The 20,422-nt window shown below is 36.1% G+C and overlaps 5 protein-coding genes and 1 non-coding gene across 11 annotated transcripts; 2 read left to right on the forward strand and 4 right to left on the reverse strand.

Moving 5' to 3' along the window:
* The first annotated feature begins 204 nt into the window (after positions 1–204).
* On the forward strand, positions 205–3,695 carry LOC147276850 (B3 domain-containing transcription factor VRN1-like). 6 transcript variants are annotated; one of them, XM_086252837.1, is made up of 7 exons: positions 205–495; positions 679–822; positions 2,101–2,437; positions 2,549–2,647; positions 2,735–2,791; positions 2,874–3,073; positions 3,163–3,695. In XM_086252837.1, the coding sequence occupies exons 1-7, from the start codon at positions 436–438 to the stop codon at positions 3,469–3,471; spliced, it is 1,206 nt and encodes a 401-aa protein (XP_086108963.1). In that variant the 5' UTR covers positions 205–435; the 3' UTR covers positions 3,472–3,695. The 6 variants fall into 6 exon arrangements, with proteins under 6 accessions (XP_086108963.1, XP_086108959.1, XP_086108964.1 ...); XM_086252833.1 differs by having other exon boundaries at positions 207–495; positions 2,101–2,647; XM_086252834.1 differs by having other exon boundaries at positions 208–495; positions 2,549–2,791.
* Positions 3,696–6,936: 3,241 nt separating this feature from the next.
* TRNAD-GUC (transfer RNA aspartic acid (anticodon GUC)) lies at positions 6,937–7,008 on the reverse strand. Its single transcript has one exon. It is a non-coding gene; the product is annotated as a tRNA-Asp (tRNA).
* Positions 7,009–8,081: 1,073 nt separating this feature from the next.
* Positions 8,082–8,843, forward strand: LOC147276852 (cytochrome b6f complex subunit (petM)). Its single transcript, XM_086252848.1, has 2 exons — positions 8,082–8,249; positions 8,361–8,843. The coding sequence occupies exon 2, from the start codon at positions 8,371–8,373 to the stop codon at positions 8,737–8,739; it is 369 nt and encodes a 122-aa protein (XP_086108974.1). The 5' UTR covers positions 8,082–8,249; positions 8,361–8,370; the 3' UTR covers positions 8,740–8,843.
* Positions 8,844–11,082: 2,239 nt separating this feature from the next.
* Positions 11,083–12,253, reverse strand: LOC147276853 (transmembrane epididymal protein (DUF716)). Its single transcript, XM_086252846.1, has one exon. It carries the CDS (start codon positions 12,092–12,094, stop codon positions 11,207–11,209), a length of 888 nt encoding a protein of 295 aa, XP_086108972.1. The 5' UTR covers positions 12,095–12,253; the 3' UTR covers positions 11,083–11,206.
* Positions 12,254–13,253: 1,000 nt separating this feature from the next.
* On the reverse strand, positions 13,254–15,442 carry LOC147276854 (Pentatricopeptide repeat (PPR) superfamily protein). Its single transcript, XM_086252831.1, has one exon. The coding sequence runs from the start codon at positions 15,398–15,400 to the stop codon at positions 13,496–13,498; it is 1,905 nt and encodes a 634-aa protein (XP_086108957.1). The 5' UTR covers positions 15,401–15,442; the 3' UTR covers positions 13,254–13,495.
* Positions 15,443–16,902: 1,460 nt separating this feature from the next.
* LOC147276855 (diphthamide biosynthesis protein 3-like) lies at positions 16,903–19,509 on the reverse strand. Its single transcript, XM_086252850.1, has 3 exons — positions 19,077–19,509; positions 18,680–18,973; positions 16,903–17,091 (listed from the first exon to the last, which is right to left on the reverse strand). The coding sequence occupies exon 2, from the start codon at positions 18,934–18,936 to the stop codon at positions 18,688–18,690; it is 249 nt and encodes an 82-aa protein (XP_086108976.1). The 5' UTR covers positions 18,937–18,973; positions 19,077–19,509; the 3' UTR covers positions 16,903–17,091; positions 18,680–18,687.
* Between the last annotated feature and the right edge of the window lie 913 nt (positions 19,510–20,422).

The raw sequence follows: 20,422 nt of genomic DNA on the forward strand, positions 1-20,422 counted from the left end.
TTAGGTGAAAATTAAAGAACCATTTGTGATAAAAAGGATAAAAAAATAAAAATAAAAAATAAAAAAGAGAAAATGAGTAAACAATGAGCATGTCAATAGTTGTTAGGAACCCGACCCGTAACAAAGCGGGCGAGACAGGTGATGGACATGGACATGGACCCAGCTTCGACTCGGACTCGTTCAAGTTTCAACCTTTAGGTCAAGTAGAGGTATTTGCATTGTCCCCTTTTAAGGTTTTTTTTTAGAACCCACTGTTTGACTCCCAAAACCAGTTAGAGTCTGTGTGTGTGTAAGCCAAAGCCTGTTAGATCTGAAAGCTTAGGCCACAGACACACAAGCAAAGCAGTGCCTTCCTCTCCCAGCACACAATTTCAATGCTTTAGCTATTCTCTTCGCCCTACAAACCCCAACCCAAAACCCCAAAAAAAAAAAAAAATGAAACGCCCTTATTTTCACAAGTTGATTCTGTCTTCTACTATCCAAGCCAAACAGCTGGTACCCTCTTTCTCTCTCTCTGTCTCTTTGTTTTTTTTTTTTTTTTGGGTGGGTTTTAATGGGTTTTTGTTTAATTGTTTGCTGATTATAGTTTGTTTGGTTCTTGTTTTCCTTTGGTTACTGAGAAAATTGGGCGAGAAAAACCCAGATGGCAAATTATAAATATTTCTTTTCTTTTTGCAGGACTATCAAAGTTTCGTTTCTTTTAAGAAAAAGATCCTTAAGTTCCCACTTTTTTTTTTGTGTGTGTGGGTAGGTCGAAACCTAATAGGTGAAACTTTGGTCTGGTTGTTTGCTGAGATTAAGGCTAAAGAAAAAGAAGATAGGGTAGACATTTTCTTTTAATTTTGATGATAGGATGCTAATAGAAAGTTAGTATTTTGTTGGTTACAGGGACAATGGCTAATTGTTTTCCTTTTTTTTTTTTTTTTGAATTTGTAGTTTTTATCTTGTTCATGTTATTTCTAAGGTTCAGAATATAATCAGAACTCAGCTCAGTAAAATAATTGTGCATGGCTCAATTGGGCTGTTAAATTTATCTCTTACAAGACCCAAAGATGAGTTTACATCAGATTTTTATTTTGTTTTTCTCCGTTTGGTTAGATAGAAAGTTATCCTGAAATTGAAAATCTTCTGGCACCAAATGCTGATATATGATAGATGGTCTACTTCTTGGTAGGAATTTTCATCAAGGTAGAGGAGGTCTTGAAAATAGAATTGTTAACTAGGAAAATAATTTTTCAAAATTTCACATCTATTTTGGTAGGCTTGAGTTTTCTTCATCTATTTTCATTAATGTTTGGTTATTCATTGAAATGAAAGATGTAATGCTCTTCTAGCTGTCAAACTTGTCTTATTGCAAAGAAAAGTTTCAATTTTTACTTTTGAAACTTTGAACCCTATATTTTGAAGTTTTACTAGTTTTTTGTTTTTCTTTTGTAATTTTTTATGAATAATCAGCAAATAAATACGGTGTAATTGGATTTTACATGTGTAATTCATATACTCAAGTCCCTGCTTGGTGGTACTAATCTTACTCCATTTCTAGTCTCTCTTGTGTGACTGTTTAGAAGCATATCAAAAAGTGAGATGGTTAATGGTCACCTGAAAGATTTCGGTTTACTTAAACAACATGAGATTTATTTCATGCAAATAACATAGATTTTGTTCATATAATTATCTAATGTTTTGCTTTGCATGTAAGGACATCAATGGTTTGAAGATCACTTTCTTGAGTTTGGACAAAATTTAGTTCCTAGGAGATATATGATGGGTTCGACTTTTCACCTTTTTTCTTTTCACATAACTAACTTGAACCTTGATGCATACTCTATCATTGTAATTTCCCCCCATTTTGCTACTTGGAACAAATCATTTTTACTTGTGAAATTATATTTGTACCACTCTGAATAATTCTAATTTATTCCTTCAATGGTCTCATTTAAGGTGATATATCTGCTGCGCTGTTCATGTTATATTATGAAAATTTACACTGATATAGCATATTATAAATTGCCAAAGAAATTATTCAAGAGTTCACCTACAATTTTATATGATGAGCATTTTGTTCAGCAAAAAAGCCTAACTTGATTTGTGTAATTGTAGAGGATCCCAGAAAATTTTGTCAAGAGATTCAGAGACGAGCTTTCTACCATTGCTACACTCACTGTTCCTGATGGTCATGTATGGCGTGTAGGATTAAAAAAGGCTGACAACAAGTTTTGGTTTCACGATGGTTGGCAGGAATTTATTGAACGTTATTCAATCCGTGTTGGGTGCTTTTTAACATTCAGATATGAAGGGAATTCATCTTTCTCCGTTCATATATTTAATTTGACTGCTGCTGAGATTAACTACCAACCTAATGCTCTCAATAGTACTGGGGGGTCTGTTTTTGGCAACCAACATCAACTATTTGAAGAAATGGAAGATGATGACTGTGGTGAGATCTTGGGTTCCTCCCCTACATCCATTGTTACTGATTCTTTAAGAGACAAGCTCTTTGGTGACTGTGCAAATCAACTGACTCCTGGAAAAAATTATAATCCTCCAGCTCTGCAGAATTTGTTTAATGGTTCCAAGCTTAAGAATTGCATGAACTGGACTGATGCAGGGAACGCGCATCCACCAAAGGGTGCTGGTCTACAAGCAGGTAACCAATCTACTAGAGAAATAGGTGTTCAATTTAATGTAACGGAGCTTAAAAAGACTGTGGATGAAGTCAAATTGCGTAGTCCAGGTGAGGATATACGGAGCGTAAAGAAGACTATGAGGAAAAAGCGAAAACTTGATCCCAGTAAGTTCTTTTAACTCATATTGTTTTTGGTATTCTGTTGATGCAAAATTTGAAGCTCATTATTAATTCTATATATATGCAGATGTGCAGGAGTCTTCTGCTCAACATGAACAGGAAGTAGAAATCCGCTTTAGATTTTATGAAAGTGCATCTGCAAGGAAGAGAACTGTGACAGCAGAAGAAAGAGAAAGGGCTATTAATGCAGCTAAAACGTTTGAGCCGGTTAATCCTTTCTGCAGGGTTGTCCTTCGACCATCCTATCTTTATAGGGGTTGTATAATGGTGAGTCGTTCAGTTTGATGTGCTATACATTGCTTTCTGATTTGAGATTGTTACATCTTGCCTTAAAATTTATCTTTTTGCCTATGCAGTATCTGCCATCCTGCTTTGCTGAAAAGAATTTAAATGGGGTTTCAGGATTCATCAAACTTCAATCCTCTGATGCTAAACAGTGGCCAGTCCGATGCCTTTATAGAGGCGGTAGAGCAAAATTAAGCCAGGGATGGTATGAGTTTACATTGGAGAACAATTTGGGAGAGGGAGATGTTTGTGTGTTTGAGTTGCTGAAGATGAAGGAGATTGTTCTGAAAGTTACTGTATTCCGTGTCATTGAAGATGCAGGATTTGTGAACCAACCTGCACAGCAAAATGTCAGCCAAGCTAAACCGATTAGAAATTAGTGGCTACTTGGATGTCTAAACTGTATCAAATAACTCTTTCCTTTTTGAGTAGTGATCTGATTTGTTCATGTGAAACTTAGATCTATTTAGTACTCAAACTTTTCAGGATAACTTAGTGGAACTTTTTCATTGTTTAGGAGTTTCAATACAAATTTTTGTTTCTTGACTAGCACTGTAAATAGATTGTGCAATACTATGATCCTAATTGGCTCCATTTTCTTTTTTGGGGTGCTGTTATTTTGGTTTGATGCATTTGTTAATGCTTAACCGTCCTGCTTCATGCACACTTGCATGTTTGCAGCTTTAGAGAGAGGCTTTCTGAAAACTAAAGAAGGCTTGTAAACTTAAAAGTCCTCGGTTTTTGCTTCATAATACTGTTGAGCTCTTAATCATTGTGAGAGCAAACATTGGATTAAGGTGCTGAATTGTAGATGCTGTTTGATTTTGCCAGTTCTAAACTTTGACCATAATTACACAGCTCTTATTCTTTTACATGTCTTGTTTTTCATGACAGAATGCTGAATGCACTGCTCATTTTGCAAGAAGTAATTATTAAAATCTCTCATCCTTTTATTAGTATACTGTATATAAACCAAGAATGACTCATTCTTTCTCCCTTATTTATTTTCACTTAAGATGGAGCTATTTGTCTACATCTGCACAACACATTTTAACTTATCAGTTGTATTCAACAAATGGTATTTAATTCTCTCTTGGAATGGAGTTTTAGGACGGTTAGAACCATAATTGGCATGCAAAATCAAAATTAAGGTTTCTTAAGCCCAAGCCGACAAAAGGAGTTAGAAATATGGTCACAAAATTCCAGAATTTCTTCAAACACCATCTTTTTATTTATCTTTACAATTTTCTAATCAGACTCACAATGGGTGGTTTTAACTTTACAACCTCACTATCCTCATTGACCAGGAAAAAACAAAGTTTCACTATTCTGAATGACCAAAAGAAAAGGCCTCACTATATTCTACTTTCGGTTCAGTTTTATTTTGTGGCAACTTTTTGATGTGTCATTTGCTGTGTAAGTACTTTAATTATTATAGTTATTAAAATTAACACATCAACTATGGCATCATATGATCATCTGGTCTAAAAATGTGGTTCTTGGCTTAAGAAGTTCTCCAACCAGAAGAGCTGTCCTCTTCTACCAGTTGATGCTTATCCTCTATTATCAAACACAGAAGGCTGGTAGAAAGTTACATTCTCTGTGAAATAATTTCTATTTAAGAACCCATTGTTTTATTTGGTTGCAGAAAATTAAGTTGTGGAAAAGAGAAAGGTCTCATTGTAGCTGAGTCAGCTCAAGATGATTTTTTGTACAAGTAGTTGTTTGTCTTTTACTGCATGCATTTTAATATTTTTCTATTTTGGGTTTTGGTTTTATCTCAAGTGGGAGAAAGGGTGTGAGGTTGGGCCAGAGTTGGCATGGTTACAGCCTGCAGGTCCACACTTTGGCAAGGACTCCAGGAAAAAACAAAATGGGTGAAGATTTGTTTGGATCGTGGGAAATTGGGAAGAGAAATGTGAGTTAAACCGGCCTGTGTGTGTTACTCCACCTCAAAAAACATGAAAATTTCAATTTTGCTTATGTTTTCAAATTGTCAATCAAAACTATGAATTCAAAACTGAAGTTTACCGGATAAATAATTTCCAAGTCTAAGATGATGTATCATATTATTTGACAAAACTCAAGAGAAATATTATCCTTCATTATGCATTGAATAAAATATAGAAGTAGTTTAATAGTATTTATTTTAATAACATGGAAAATGGTACCTAATACTTGGTTTGGTAGCTTTGGAAAGTTTTTAAAATACAAAACTAGAAGTTTTATAGTGTTTTGGGTCCAAAAGTTGTGCTCTTTAAAAAGGTAGTAGGCTAGTCTGGACATAAAGATACTTCACATGCAAGTCCTCTTTAAACTTTGGAGTTTGTTTGAAAAAGACATGTTGGTCCCAAAGACAAATTAAAACTATAAAATTATTTGTGCTATATTTATTTTTTGATCATATATATCATAAACATAAGTTCACTTACATAAACTAATTTTATTATTTTAAGAAATGTAATCAACAATGTAATTGGTAAATAGAATAAAACCCTCAAAATGAAAAATCTATGTGCTCTTTTGGGCTAGGTTCATTGGAAGATTGAAAGGTTGGTATGGCTGATTTACTTTTGTGTTCTTTTCTTTCTTTTTATTTTGAATGTGTCTGTTGTACTTTGATGTGGTTTGGTTTGTGGGCCCTTGGATGCGTAATGGGTCCTCCTTTTCTTTGCTTTGCCTGCCTGAATGATTTCTTTTATTTCTCTTTGGGCTCAGAAGTTCTTCTTTTTTACTTTCCTTTCTTTGAGCGTGCTTCTCTCTTTTGGGATGTATTTTTGTGTACTTGCCTTTGTTTAGGTTTATGGATGGATTCCTGAACACATTGCAAGAGGGTGACTGTGACATTTTGTAAATATCCAACCAAAGGTTTATACTATCCCTGAGTCATATAATTTCAAATAATTTCCCACCTACAGAAAAAAAAAAAAATATACATAGATATATATATATGTATATATATCTATCAGACTATCAGAGCAACTCAGTTGCCTTCTACACACAAATTAAGATGCATTTCTTGTTGCTTGGGCAGCAAATGCAAAAGAGTAGCTTGTGCCTATGCATTTATGAGGGTCATGCACCCAAACTGAGCAAGGGGTGCCCTAAATTTGTTGGCCGGGTGGAATAGTTTAGATGAAGGGCATGTTTTGTGTATTTGATCTAACCAAGATGGAGGGTATTGAATTGACCTATTTTGCTGCAACTTACCATTATGTCAAGTTGTTGAAGCTGGTGAACCAAACCAACATTCAAAAAATAAACCATATATTTTCTATTCATTAGCTTTTCAGTCAAGCTTCATCAACCATGATTGTGGAAGAAATAATTTAAATGGACTGATTACTCATCCAAAAATTAGTCCTCCTGGCTCCTGCCCAAGTCCATGAAATTATAATATTGAAAAAATGAAAATTATGCGTGAGTTGGTTTTGGGTCAGTGGGTTGTGGGAGCTGAAACATACCTACCCTGTTACCCATTTTTCTGTTTTACTTGGTAAAAAAAAAAAAACAGAAAAGATGGGTTGGTACTTGGTAAAGGTTTCCTGATGCTTGCCCTCAAGAATTATTACTTTTTTGATAAACTTAGATGAAAGGGCATCTGATTTTTCAATTCCTATTGACTGATTGACTCTAATTTCCATTGAACTAGAGTAATTTCATTTTTGGTAGCTGCAAAAAGTCCCAAATAAGTTTCTTAGAAAACCTCCATTCATGGCAAGAAACTAGTAAAGTGACATGCTCCTCTTCTGGGAATTCAGTTAGTTTATTTGATGATTGGTTGCTGAGCATATACACAAGGAAAAACGGAAAGAAAGGTTTGGAAAGTTGAATTAAAAAAAAAGCGCCGTTGCCGGGGATCGAACCCGGGTCACCCGCGTGACAGGCGGGAATACTTACCACTATACTACAACGACCTTGCTGTTAAATCGTTCTACGTTTTTCTATATATCTAATAAGAAATTTGCTTTAGCTTTATATTATTGAATTTTGTCTTTGACCATTACGACAATGTAGTGGGTTGGAAATCTTGTTTACATGAAGCAGTTAAATTGATTTTCAAGTTCTTATAGCCATAATTGTCATTGTACAGTAGTATATACACATGGAAATATATATTAGCCCCACAGTAGAAATGTATTTTTATAAATAAGTTTTAGTCTCTCACACTATTAAAAAGTGCCCAATTTATAAATTGTATAGAACCTTCTTTGGGTTGATGAAAAACTTGAATTGAAGTCTTTATTTGTTTATTTAATTTTTTTTTTTTAATCCAGAAGTCTTTGTCATGAAACTAATTTTGATTTTTTTCTCTTTCCAATTTAGTTTGGTGCATGTACTTTTCAGCTTGGGTGATGGGGGAGGTTTAGAGGACATTGTTGGACAGTGCTGACTTTGGATCTTATGGGGATGGCCCAATGGTTAAATTATTCTGATTTGTAGGTCATGGACTCATGGTTTTGGCCCATATTTTTTAGGCCTGAGGTTTTGGCCCATATTATTCCAACGTAAATTCATGTGGAAAGCTTTTTTTTTTTTTTTTGGTCGAATCATGTGGAAAGCTTGGAAATTGGAATTGAAAAGTTTTAAAAATTAAAAAATGACGATGCAGATTATTGGCTTTGATTATTTTGCTTTTTGTTAGACTAATCAATTATTGTGCTATGGCGGAAAATTATTGTATATGATGGTTACATACTTTTATCTCACAATATATTGCGTGTGAAATCCATTTTTTTACGATATAAAAGAGGTCATATGAAAACTCTTCCTAGTACACCACATCTCAACAGAAAGAGGATTGTACATTGTAGGTAGCATAATACATACCACGAGAAAATGATCACTGTATATGCAACATACCCCACTGACAATAAACTTTCCCTGATCCAATTACCAGATTAAACAGCAAGGCTTTATATGCTTAGTCAATCTTTATTGTCAAGCCCAGGTTCAAGTTTTTTTCTTGGCCAGCATTTAAAGTTGGGCAATTTTGCTCTAGGAAATAAGCCAATCCAATCTGCTTATCAACCAACCATCCTCCTCCAACCTTATCCATATTCCTCTTTTATCCCTTCCCATACACAATCTCATTGGTTTCCCACCATCTCGATCTCTACTTGCACAAACCTGAAAATTCAACCACCACCACACAAAGGTGACAACATTATTCCTTCACTACACAAAAAGGGTTCCTTATACTTCTCACTTCCTTCTATATTTTCAGTTGATCTTGTCTAAATCTTTGCACTCTTTTTTTGCTTTCCAGAAGATTAACAATGGCAACAGCCTCAGCAACAGTGACTCCAGCAATATTCACCAGTACCACAATTGCCAAATCTAAAAGGAGAGCCAACAATGTGCAGTACATAGCAGGACTCAACTCCTTTGCTGGACTCAAGGCTCACAACAGTGTGGCCTCTCTTGGCCTCCCACAGTGCACTGAGCAGTCCTTTGCAAAGATTGTGAGCTCCTTGAGAGCCCCATCACAGGGCAAAGGCAGAGGTGGAGGTGCACTCTCATCTACCTGCAATGCTGTTGGTGAGATTTTCAAGATTGCAGCAATCATGAATGCGCTTACTCTTGTTGGAGTTGCAGTGGGATTCGTTCTTCTCCGAATTGAAGCATCCGTGGAGGAAGCTGAGTGAGAATTTCAGATAACTTTTGGTTGGTTTTATGCTGTTTATCAGATACTGTATCTCTCTGTTTAATTCTTCATTTGATGTAGCAATGGTTTATATTTTTCTGTTTTTTTTCTGGTGCATTGAATTTTGGATATCTATGCCAAACTAGCAATAGGCATCCAGTCTAAAATGTAATAAGCATATAATCTAATTTTTGGTTTAGTCAACATGATAAAAGGTCATAAGAATGACATTTTAATTGGTGCCAGGAGTTTGATAACTACCACTGTGAGTATATTTCCAATGGTTGAGTAAACAAGTTCAAAAAATAGGATCTGAATCAAGTTTTTCATTCTTGTGTATACTTGCATCTTATTGTGATCCTGCTTTACCTACAAAGTAAGTAAGCTCTGAAATAATTGGAAACGCAATATAAAAGAAATTAAAAAAAAAAAAAAAAAAGTGTTTCAGAGTGTCAGAATATAAAGAGACTGACTTAAATATTTGAAATCGGTATGCAATTGGTATCTGACCAAAAAAAAGTATGCAATTGGTAGGATGCAAAATATGCTTGGTAGAACTGTAGAAGGCATTGCATCCTTAACCCTGAAATGTTCCCTTTGAATAGTTTTGTAGTAATTCAAGAGTTTGAGGCTGAACATTTTCATCATAGGTGGGGGTGTTTTCTGAACTACCCCAACTTTTAGGTTCATTTTCTTCCCTTCCATGCTTTCTCCCTCGGTCTCCGTTCGTCTTAGTTACTAATACTGTTGCCAACTTCTCCTTATTACTGTGAGTGCTTCATAGTCTGCCTTGGTTTTCTTTCCCAGTAGCATTTTCACAACCCCATCAGTATCACCTATTCACCTTGAGCTTTTGTTTTTCATCCCGTTATCCCCTCAGGTACCTATATCTTCCTCCTTCAACCTCTTAGGACAGCCCACTTCTCCATGTCCAAATCTCTTACAAGAATCACATTTATTTTATTTTTTTTCCCTGTTTTATCTTATATTTGATCCATTGCTGCACAAAGAATAAGCACTATCAAGAAGGATTTCTTTATGCTTCAACCTCATTGTACAACCTTGCATGGATAGCCTATAAATCCCTGGTTGCTGTCAGTTTATCAATTAACTGAGCAATCAAGGAGACCACAGATGCAGCTTTACCTTGTCTAGAGGAAACCAAATACTGAATATTTTCCCTTTCTCTTTATTTTTATGAAAATGCAAATTAAGGGTCCAATTTAACATGGAAGATTTCTTACCAAAGGACAAAGCTCCCTCATAGCACTTTTTGCTTGGCTTCAGGGCTACCAGTGATATAACCTGAAGTCCTTCAGTTTAGAAGTCCATTCTTGTTTAGCCTTTTCCGTTCTTTCAAACAAGGATATCCAGCCACGTCTACCCTCAACTCCAAGACTAAAGATATAAGAATCACTTGATACATACCTTGATCATCATGGAAAGCAGTTGCCTTTCTGGCATCACCTTTTTCTTGTAGACAGGTTTAGACCAATTATTACTTGTTCTAAAATTTCCATGTCCAAGCATGACAATGCCCCTGCATGGACTTGATTTCTAAATATTTATTTCCATAGCAGCAACTTTTACACAATTATTTTGGATGACTGAGAATTTCATTAGGGAATAAACAAAAAGAACCTGGCAACCAACAAAGAGAAAGCAGCGAAGCCTACTAAAATCCAAGCATCAGTTTTATGAAATAACAGAGGGAAAATTCACACATTTATGGCATATCCTTTTGGATAAGGCATGCTTCACCACAATTCGTGCACACCACAGAAAGTAGCCTGGAAGTTTTATATTGCTTTTTCTAGTCAGATGATAATTTTATGCATTCAATCTTTTAGTGGCATTAGTTGGTCAGTTTAGAAAATTTTAATGGTTTAACCATTTGAAACTTGAGAGTGACCCTGATCTATCCTTGCATAATGGCTTTGTAATAACAGACAAAAGTAAAGAAAGGCCAAAAGTACACTCAATCCAAGTCATTATAGACTTAAATATTAGATTTTCATATAGTATATCTCAACATTTTGCTGATATACCAATAAGGTTTCACTGTCTAGCAGAGACAAAATTAAGCCTCAATTAATTAAACCCATTTTTTATTACAATAAATGAAAAATGTCGCGGCAACAAAACAAAATGATTTCTCTTTGAAAATGGCAATGGCACACCTGCTTGCAGTAGTCTTGCATGTAGGTACTTGCACATGCACAACCAAAGTTCATGAGGGTTCAATTTCAATGTTACTAATTTCAATTTTGTCCATAAGTAAGAAAAGCTTAGATTTTTTAGGATATAGCATATGATATAGTGGAAAAATATTAAAGAGGTGTGTTTCTCTTATCAAAGCTCAAAGAAATTTAAAACACTCCCAAATCTTAATACATTATTGATGACAGAACTCAAGTGTCATATGTCCTTGAAAGGACATGGACTTGCCCTGTAAACTACTTAAAATTCTATGGATGAGCTTCCTTGAAATCATTTATGGCTATAGGGACATCTGCTCCTCTACTGTGGAGTTGCTGATACTCTATTGACAGGTCCCTTGGAATGCATTTGCCAGCAAATTTCAGGCATGTACATCCTGTGAATACCAAAATTCCAGAGAGTATCCAACTAAATTGCAAGTTGGCCAATGCTCTTGCCCTAAAATCAGCCTCACTGGTCTCACAAGTTACTACTCCAAACATGTTATCACTACTACCCTCCACTAAATGGACAACGCAACCCTTTGGTACAAACCAAGGAGACCAGAGCATGAATCCCATGTTCATAAACCAGCAACCTTGAAATACAACTGAAATAGAGAGAACAAGTGCTGCAGGAAGACTGGTTTGGAAACAAGTTGCTGCCAAAGCTGCAATGACAGAAACAAACACTATGAGCTGCAATAACCAATGGTAATGCCCTTCAAGCCCAACATGGTCAGTAGAGTGGAAATGGAGTAGGAAAAGCTCTTGACAAAAGACAGAGGCTGCAAGCATTCCAACAACCCCAGATAGGATCTGAAAAGAATGAATCAACTCGGCGCAAAGTGTAAACCCAGAAAATATGACAAGGTGGAGGAACATGGTTGCATGCTCCAAGTTGTGGAGCTTGAAAGTGAAGCGAAGAAAAGGGAAGTCTAGAACTTGCATGAAAATTGCAGATATAGAGAAAGATAATATGAAAATGAGCTCCAAGTGTTTAAGTTTGGAAAGAGGGCCATTGAATGGGTACCAAAACCTTACTGTAAAGTTTCTAGGGCCTTTGAGAAAATAGGATCTGATAGTGTTGATGGTGTGCCATAAACCAAGGAGGGTGAGTGCAAAGCCAGGTACTATGTGCCCAACAAAGGTGCCCATTGAAAGCTTGTCTCCCCAGATCAGGGTGTTTTGTGCATGATCTGTGGAAGATAGAGCTTAATTCACAATCTCCAGATAGACCTTAAATACATGAAGCCATTGCAGTGGCAGTGAATACCAAAAGCAGCATAAGTACATTATGGTAATTTTTCAAAACATTTGGTGCATGATGCATGTGTTTCCACAAACAAAATTTCACAAAACGACACTCAGCTATGTGTGACACTCCAAAAGTTTGAAGAAAATGGATATCCAAAATGGAAGTGTCACCTCCATGAAGATTATGGTGTTGCATCAAGACCATTTAAATTGCATCATGTTTATGATCTATTTCATTTGTGGCTTTATATAAAACTTGTTTTTCTATTGAAGTATGTAGTTAATCCTTCCCCAACTTCTCAACATTATGAGGACCACAGGATTAACCAATATGCAAGTAGTGGAGAGTGAAGTGTTTTCACTTTTCAAGATATTAAGTGTGGCAAATAAGATGTTCCCACTTATTCAAGATATTTTATTGTCCAGTGGACCTCATTCAACTAAAGAATTGTATGACAATGGTAAAAGTTGTATGATTCCTGGTATATTACCTTGCCACAAAATGGGTGTACCAAAGGGATCCGGATTCTCTACTAATCTTTTTGGTGTTGATTTTGTGTTTATATCAAAAACTAGTAATCATATTTCCAATATAAATTTTAATTACTAAACCAAAAAGATCAGGAGAGGATCCTATTCCGTATGGAATATGGTCGTCTTCTAAGTCCCACTCGCACTATGAAAGGTTGAAATTCTCAGCACCTGGAAAAGAAAATAGTTTGAGGCTTGGGAGTAGTGCAGATGAAGAAGTCTCATGAGAAGAAGACTAAAAATATTGAGTTCATTATTCCTTTACTATTGTATACTAGTTCTTTTGTTATTGCAAATGTTAGAATTCCTCTGTTGGAATTATGATAATTGATATCATTGAAATAGATTAGTTGCAGTTAATGCCAAAATTACATGTACAGTACCAGTATGACAATTTCCTGCTATAATTAACTTTACAACATTACATTACTCTGTTTATGGAGAATGCATGATCCATCATCGTTTATGATCAAACAAAACTCAAGCATACTGTATGTACATGGAATAGCTCAGTGCCACTGCCAAAAAATAACTAAAGAACTAAGGGCATGTTTACTAAAGAGAAAATGTAAGAATTTTACAGTCAAGTGTTCTTCGTGAACCCATTGAGTTTATTCTGAATCTACAACATAAAAACTGAGAAAGATACATATGTGAGCTACGTCAAGGAGCTCATCTTCAAGAAGTAACCAAAAGAATCTTCTAAAACCAGAATTTTGGTTTGAGAACACCCCTTTCTCTTTAAAAGTATACAATACATGGAAGGCAACTTCATGAATCATCCTTTCCCAAAAATTCATCAACATTCCCAATCCCCTCAATCAGAGAGTAATATGTGCTGTCGTCAGGTCTGATCCCTCTGCTCACCATTTCTTTAAGGAGCCCTTCAGCAACATCGCCTGCTTGGTTTTTGCATAGGCCTTGTATAAGGGCATTGTAAGTTAAAAGGGTAGGATTGAAACCTATACTCAACATCTCATCCCGAACTTTAAAGGCATCGTTCATATCACCTCTTCTACTATAACCACTAATGAGGGTGTTGTAACTAATGTGATCAGGTTTAATTCCCCTTCTTTTCATCTCATTAAGAAGTTCGCGAGCTTCCTCAACTCTCCCCGCCCTGCAGTGCCCTTGCATTAGAGTATTGTAAGTCACTTCATCCGGACGGACCTTCATCTTATCCATCTCCCCCAAAAGTGAAAATGCACGCTCCATATTCCTATTAGCACAGTGACCATCAATCAAGGCATTAAACATCACAAGATCCGGCTGAATACCTGTACGCAGTGCCTTCTCAAACAAGTCATCCGCTTCTTTCATTCGTTTCCTCTTACTCAAAACATAAATAAGTGATGTATAAGTAACCTTCGTAGGCTCTATCCCTTTACTCAACATTTCATCATGAAGACTAAAGGCTTTCTTTCTATGCCCAGATCTGCAAAAGCCATTAATGAGAATATTATATGTAATGCCATCAGGAACCATTCCCTTCTCTTCCATTTCCTTGATCATACCATCAGCTTCAGTCATCCTACCTTCCATAAACAATGCATGAATCAACAAATTGTAAGTTGACACAGTCGGCATTATACCCTTCTTCACCATCTCATCTCTATAACCGAAAGCCTTGTCCAAATCACCTTTATTGCAATAACCATCAATCAAGGTGTTATAAGTCACAGCAGTTGGAAGCAGCCCAGTCTCCAGCATTCTATCAAAAAGCCCAGATGCTTCCTCAAGTCTTCGTTCCTTGCACATTCCGCTAATAAGAGAACCATAAGTGTAGGAATCCGGCTCAACGCCTTTACCTTTCATAGCATCAAAGATCATATGAGCCTTTCCAACTCTCCCTCTCGAACAAAACCCGTGAATTATGGTATTGTAAGTAACAACATTAGGCTTAATGCCCAAACTCTCCATAAACCCAAGAAACTCCTTCGCCTTGCCCAACTTCCCTTCTTTACACAACACATTAATCATTATGTTGAACGTGTAAACACTTGACTTGACCCTCAACCTAAACATCTCAGCATACAAAACCCATGCAGCCTGTGTTCGATTCAACTTCAAGAACAAGCTCAACATGTCATTACAAGTCTTAGTCTTAGGCATAACACCTTTGTCCTTCATCATGTAAAAGCACTGAAAAGCCTCATCAGCCCTATTCATTTCACAACAAGTCCTCACCAACATATCAAAAATGATGGTGCTTTTCAAACCCAAACGCTCTCGCGAAAGCGCAAGCGAATCAAAAACCTCTCTAAGAGTAGCAATGCCACTACCAACGACTTGCTTCAAGAGTTGTAATGTGGGTTTTGGGGAGGGTTGGCGGGCGACAATGGCGACGGCGAGGCAAAGGGTTTTGACATCGAGGCGATGAAACTCGATGTGGGATATGAATTCGAGGACAAGTTGAGGGCTTTTGTGGAGGTCAAGGAGGGCGTCTGAGATTAGAGAGGGGGAGAGGTTTGGTGAAAGGTGTTTGATGAAATGCCACTGAGAAGAGTGGATGGAGTTGAGGAGAGACTGGTGGGTGACTGGTGGAGGGTTTGTGGGGGTGTCTGGATGAGTGAGTGAAGAGAAAGGTGAGGAAGAGGGAGATGGGTTTGTAGAGATAATGGGTCTGAGCTTGTGGGGTTTGAGGGTCTGAGGGTTGAAGAGTTTGTGTGGTTTCATTGTTGACAAAGAGAGAGAGCTTGTGATTTTGGGTAGGGGAGAGTCAGAGGGCGCGCAAGGGATTTGTGATTCTAAACCAACGAAGGTTTTAACTTTAAACCTTTCAAAAGAGGTCCTTTGAGAGTGTCAAAAGAAAAAACTAATTTACATTTTTAGTCCACGTAATCTGGTGGGCTTTCACTTAAGTCCCTATAGTATTATAAATTGTTACAATTGTACTTGTACTGTTGTACATCTAAATTTTTAATGAGAAAGACTTAAGGCTATGTGGATTTGCGAAATGGGTTCTTTAAAATGTCATTCTTATGCCCATGAGATGAGAATTTTAACGTGGATTTGGAGTTTGGAAATTGGTATTAGATTTCATTTCCATGTTTTGTAAAAACTCTTGAGGTCTTTGAGGGTGCGTTATCTTTTACATAAGAATGAAATATCAATTAAGGATAAAATTTGAAACCCTTTGGCCATTAGGTTTATTCAATTTCTGGAAAAAGTATTTATTATGAGTTTTTATTACCAAATCAGCCCCATAAATTAAAAATATCATTTTTATCATTTAAGCATTATTAATTTTTAAATATAATAAATGAACAAATAATTTTTTTTTAACTGAGAAAATTGCCATTGTCGGACTGTGGCAATTAGTGACAATCATTTTTATGCTATAACACGGATGAATGTGACTTTATAAGCTTGAATTGTATGTTTTTTGTTGGTTTCATTAGTTTTTGATATGTTTATGTAATAAAATACATAAGATATATTAACAAGTATCATTTTTATATAGCTTCAAATAGTTACTGTTGCATAATAGTAATTGTCAAGCACTCGATGGGTTCCGTGTCGCGCCCAATTCATTAAAGTAGATTGGACTGAGATTTTCTATAACAATGGAGTATGTTATCAACCTTATTTGTGAACTAGACTTAAAAAAAAAAACCCCATAAATGAATGTATTATCAAATAACACGTTTTAATTCTTTGTTGCACAAACTAAACATTGGAATAGTAATAATTTTCTAGCTGTCAATGGAACTTTGACCCCTATTACTTTGTCCCAGTCTGGTATATTATGTGACTTCCATCGAATAACACGAACACACTTTGGATATATCCATGGTCAATTTAGTCCATGATAAGTTTTTTTCCTTTCGCTAAAGATTGTTCGACATAAGTCATGTTATATGCCAAATTGAAAATTTGGGTATAAAAATTGAGACAAATAAAAATTTGGATACTTAATTGAGGCAATGTCTAAAGTTCAGGTACCAAATTAAAAAAATGCCTTTTCAATTGATGTTTAATTGCTTATGGCTAGATTGTATTGAGAGGGCTTTAAACTAAGAAATTGGGCTTGAAGATGTCTAGTTCTTAAAACACAAGAAAACCCACTATTAAGGCTATTTGGTATACTGGAAAACAAAAAATTGCAGGATCATTATTCAAATGACCATAGAGTGATTAAATTCATTTTCTCTACTTGAAATCTCTGAAGCATTTGAATGGTTAGCGAATTCCAATTTAGAGAATCTTTGTAGTCTTTGTAATTTTCAGGATTAGACAGTTTTTACAAGTGACACATATGCTCAAAACATTAGTATTCTCTATAACATATATTGAAATTTTCTTTTCCAAAATTTGCAAGTTCCTCTTACTCCCTTCTATGTTCTATGTTCTGACCCTGAGGCCATCTGCAAGAAAAAAACATTAAAAGAAGCATTAGAATGGTTTACAAGCCATACAAAACGAAAGTATTTAAGAGAAGATAAATGAAAACCCATGAGCAGTGCACCAATGACCAAATTTATAAGTTTCTATTTCGATAAATAATGACTTCAAATTTTATTTTCATCCATGTCAGCTTCAATTCTCCTATCAAACTAAATGCTGCATCACAGCCCTAGAAATAGAAGAGGGGGGGGGGGGGGGGGGTGGTGGTGGTAAGTGAGGGGCTAGTTGCAGGGCTGCTGCTGTTGTTTCTCAAGATGCTTTACACGTATAATAGTTTTTACTCTTCACTGATCTCAAAAAGAATATCATGTTAACCACCTTTTATTTTTGGGTGAATGACTTGGGGAAACAGAGTACTGCAATGAAAAGAAAGCCGAAAGTGTCCCTAAGCCCACAGAGCAAAAAACATGTGGGAAAAGTATTTCATTGAAATGAATTGTTGTGAACTACTCCAAATTAATGACTTTTTTTTTTGTGTTTTTGTAACAAGGGGGGCTAAAGGCCAAAGAGGAGAACAAACTGCTTCCAGGCCTAGTGACCCCAACCAGGTCAGCAAACAGAACATCCTAGCCTTGAGTGGGAGAGGCAGAAAACAAAGTGCAGCCTACTTCCAGTGAGAGCCCAAGTCCAGCTATGCTATCAGCTACTGTTTATCTTTCCCTATGAACATGAAAAGGACCACAAGACCAACCCTTTCCAATTAGAGTTTTACAACCATAATAAGGCTTTCCAGACGGTGACAATCTCCAGTACTTTTCTGCAGCAACTCTGAAGCTACTATTGAATCAATTTAAACCATGATTTTGGAGCATCACTCTTCCCTTCTCCGAAGAAAAATTCAACTCCAAGTAAAGAGTCCAAAACTCAGCTAATTCCTAACGTAGCAGCAAATGGAAACTTCCAAATACCATTGCAGTTCCTTAGGACACCACCAGCCAATCCACCCTGACAAACTAATGATTGCACCATCCGCATTAAGTTACCAGACTTGAAAGTGCAAACGCTTCAGGCATCATACTCTCTTAAACAAAATATACCGTCTAAAATGGTATATTTGAGTTTCCATTCAAGAGAAAATAGACTAAGAAAATTTGGAAAAACATAAAAAGAGCATAATTCGAGTCGCATATCAATTCAAGTGTTATAAGGCTCTAAGCTATACCAATTCAATTAGTGTTATCAATTCAAGTGTTGTACTCTCTGTTTTCTATTAATAAAAGTAAGTTTCATATAAAAAAATGTATAGCTTAGATGCCCATTGAAGACCATCTGAAAACTCATGTAAACAACACCAAATCGTTCTATAATTAATTCTATTAAGCACCACAGAAAACCCAAAATCTCTCTATTTATTATTTTCTAACAAAAGTATACCCAACAAACTTTAAGAATGAGCAACAGTTAGCATGGGAGACAAGAACCCAAATTAGCAAACATCTCATTTCGATTTTAATCAACGTATTGAACAACAGTAAATCAATCGCTGAATCTGATATACATATAAAAGAAAAAAAAACTAAATTAGACAATGATTGTATCAAAATTAACCTGAAATTTTAAGTAACGGTAATGGGTTGCTGCTTGGAGGGCTCGAGCGGCTTGTTGCTCATCTTATCCATGAAATCTTCGACGTTGTAAACGACAGTGATGTAGAGGGAGCAGCTAGGGCACCGAGCGATCTCTTCGCCCAGTTTCAGGTCGTCCTTAGTGATTTGGAACAAGTCTCCGCACGGGCATGGGTACGTGTACGCCTGGAGCTCCTCGTTCCACTCCATATCTTCGATCTCCACGTCGTCATACGACATCGTGTTCGAGCTAGCTTCTGCGCTTCAGTGAGAGTCTCTGAGTTTGGGATTAGGGTTTCGTTAAATTTTTTGATGATACATAGAAAAGCCCTAATTTGAAATATCCAAAACCCTAGAGATCGAAAAGTTGATAAACTCACCTTGAGAGATCAGCCGTTGATTCAGTCCAAAAAAAAAGAAAAAAGAATAGCCGTTCATTCAGTCCAAAAAAAAAAACAGCCGTTGATATCAGGCTGCATTTCTGACCGAGCAACTGAAAAAAACCGCCACTGATCCGAACCGATCAGTTCGGTTATTTTTTCCTTGTCGGTTTCAGTTGGCGGAAAGGATCGAACCGCCACCATTGGTGGTCGGAAGCGGCATGGAAAACCCTCCCAGCAAAACACCAAAATGTCGAACTGCCCCACCAAATACAGCCGACCGACTCTCACCAACACCAAAACTTCGGTAATCGACCCATGTCAGTTCGGCACCGGTTTCTTCTGTGCCTTCCGCCCCTCCTGCGGTTCAATCATTGGTTTCGTGGAATTGATTTGGCAACCCACCCCTAGTTGAGATGCCTAATCGGAGGGCTCTGATTTTTTTTTTTTTTTTTTTCCAAATTAGAGAGGTTCTGAATTTTTTTTTTTTTCAAAATAAGATGAGTTTGGCAATATTTTGAGCTTGATATATGTCTTAATCTCAACATTCGCTTTTTTTGTTACGTTGAAGAGAATCTGAATCTATACTAATTCTAACTTTTATCTCACTCACCCTCGTCACTTACCATTTGAGTTAACCCTAAAAGCTTATTAAAAAAAAAAAAAAAAAGAGAAAGAAACATACAGAGAAGGAGGTCATTGACAGTGGACATGGGTTAGGCTGGTTAGCTAGTGAGGTAGTACCGTAGTAGTTTGTTTTTTACGTTTTCTTAAAAATGTTTTATTAAGGGGTATAAATGAAATTTTTAAAAAGGGTAGTCAAGATAGTTTAGAGTAGTAAATGATTGTAAAGTCCATTTTATATAAATCAACTTACCTAATGTTTTGAAATGTTAAAAAGGTTCACTTAAAAAGCAATAAACCCATCTTTTAAAAAAGAGACTCAAATTGACAAAAAAAAAAAGGCCAAGTGCATATAAAGTATTGTATAGTGTCGATAGCAACTGTTCAACAAGAACATTGTAGCGATAGTTATGTTTAACAATAACTCTACAATGATAGTCACTGTTAATAATATCGTTGTAAAACATGGAAGAAAAAAAAAAGTGGCATACGCTAAGCTCCGTGTCCAGCGTGTTTTTCCATTAATATGGATTAGGTTATCCACGATTTTTAAAAGTTGCTTAAATTATCATTATATTTTTCATTTAGGGCTATTAAAAAAAAATACCCTATTTTTGGTTACATTATAAGTCAAACCATTGATCTATTCAAGATGGAAAAAGAGCCATTGATTTATTCTAAAAATATGGATGTGTTAAGACATCTAAATTCTAGACTATGTA

Source organism: Dryas octopetala, chromosome 8 (genome assembly GCF_963921425.1).
Source record: "Dryas octopetala chromosome 8, drDryOcto1.1, whole genome shotgun sequence".
Classification (NCBI taxonomy): Eukaryota; Viridiplantae; Streptophyta; class Magnoliopsida; order Rosales; family Rosaceae; genus Dryas; species Dryas octopetala.

Excerpts from the sequence above, each read along its gene's own strand:
- LOC147276855 (XM_086252850.1), bottom strand. The coding sequence starts at position 18,936 with ATGTCGTATGACGACGTGGAGATCGAAGATATGGAGTGGAACGAGGAG.
- LOC147276850 (XM_086252832.1), top strand. The coding sequence starts at position 436 with ATGAAACGCCCTTATTTTCACAAGTTGATTCTGTCTTCTACTATCCAA. Across the intron at positions 496-678 it reads CTATCCAAGCCAAACAGCTG|GACTATCAAAGTTTCGTTTC; the intron begins GTACCCTCTTTC and ends TTCTTTTTGCAG. Across the intron at positions 823-2,100 it reads CTAAAGAAAAAGAAGATAGG|AGGATCCCAGAAAATTTTGT; the intron begins GTAGACATTTTC and ends GTGTAATTGTAG.
- LOC147276854 (XM_086252831.1), bottom strand. The coding sequence starts at position 15,400 with ATGAAACCACACAAACTCTTCAACCCTCAGACCCTCAAACCCCACAAG.
- LOC147276853 (XM_086252846.1), bottom strand. The coding sequence starts at position 12,094 with ATGGGCACCTTTGTTGGGCACATAGTACCTGGCTTTGCACTCACCCTC.
- LOC147276852 (XM_086252848.1), top strand. The coding sequence starts at position 8,371 with ATGGCAACAGCCTCAGCAACAGTGACTCCAGCAATATTCACCAGTACC.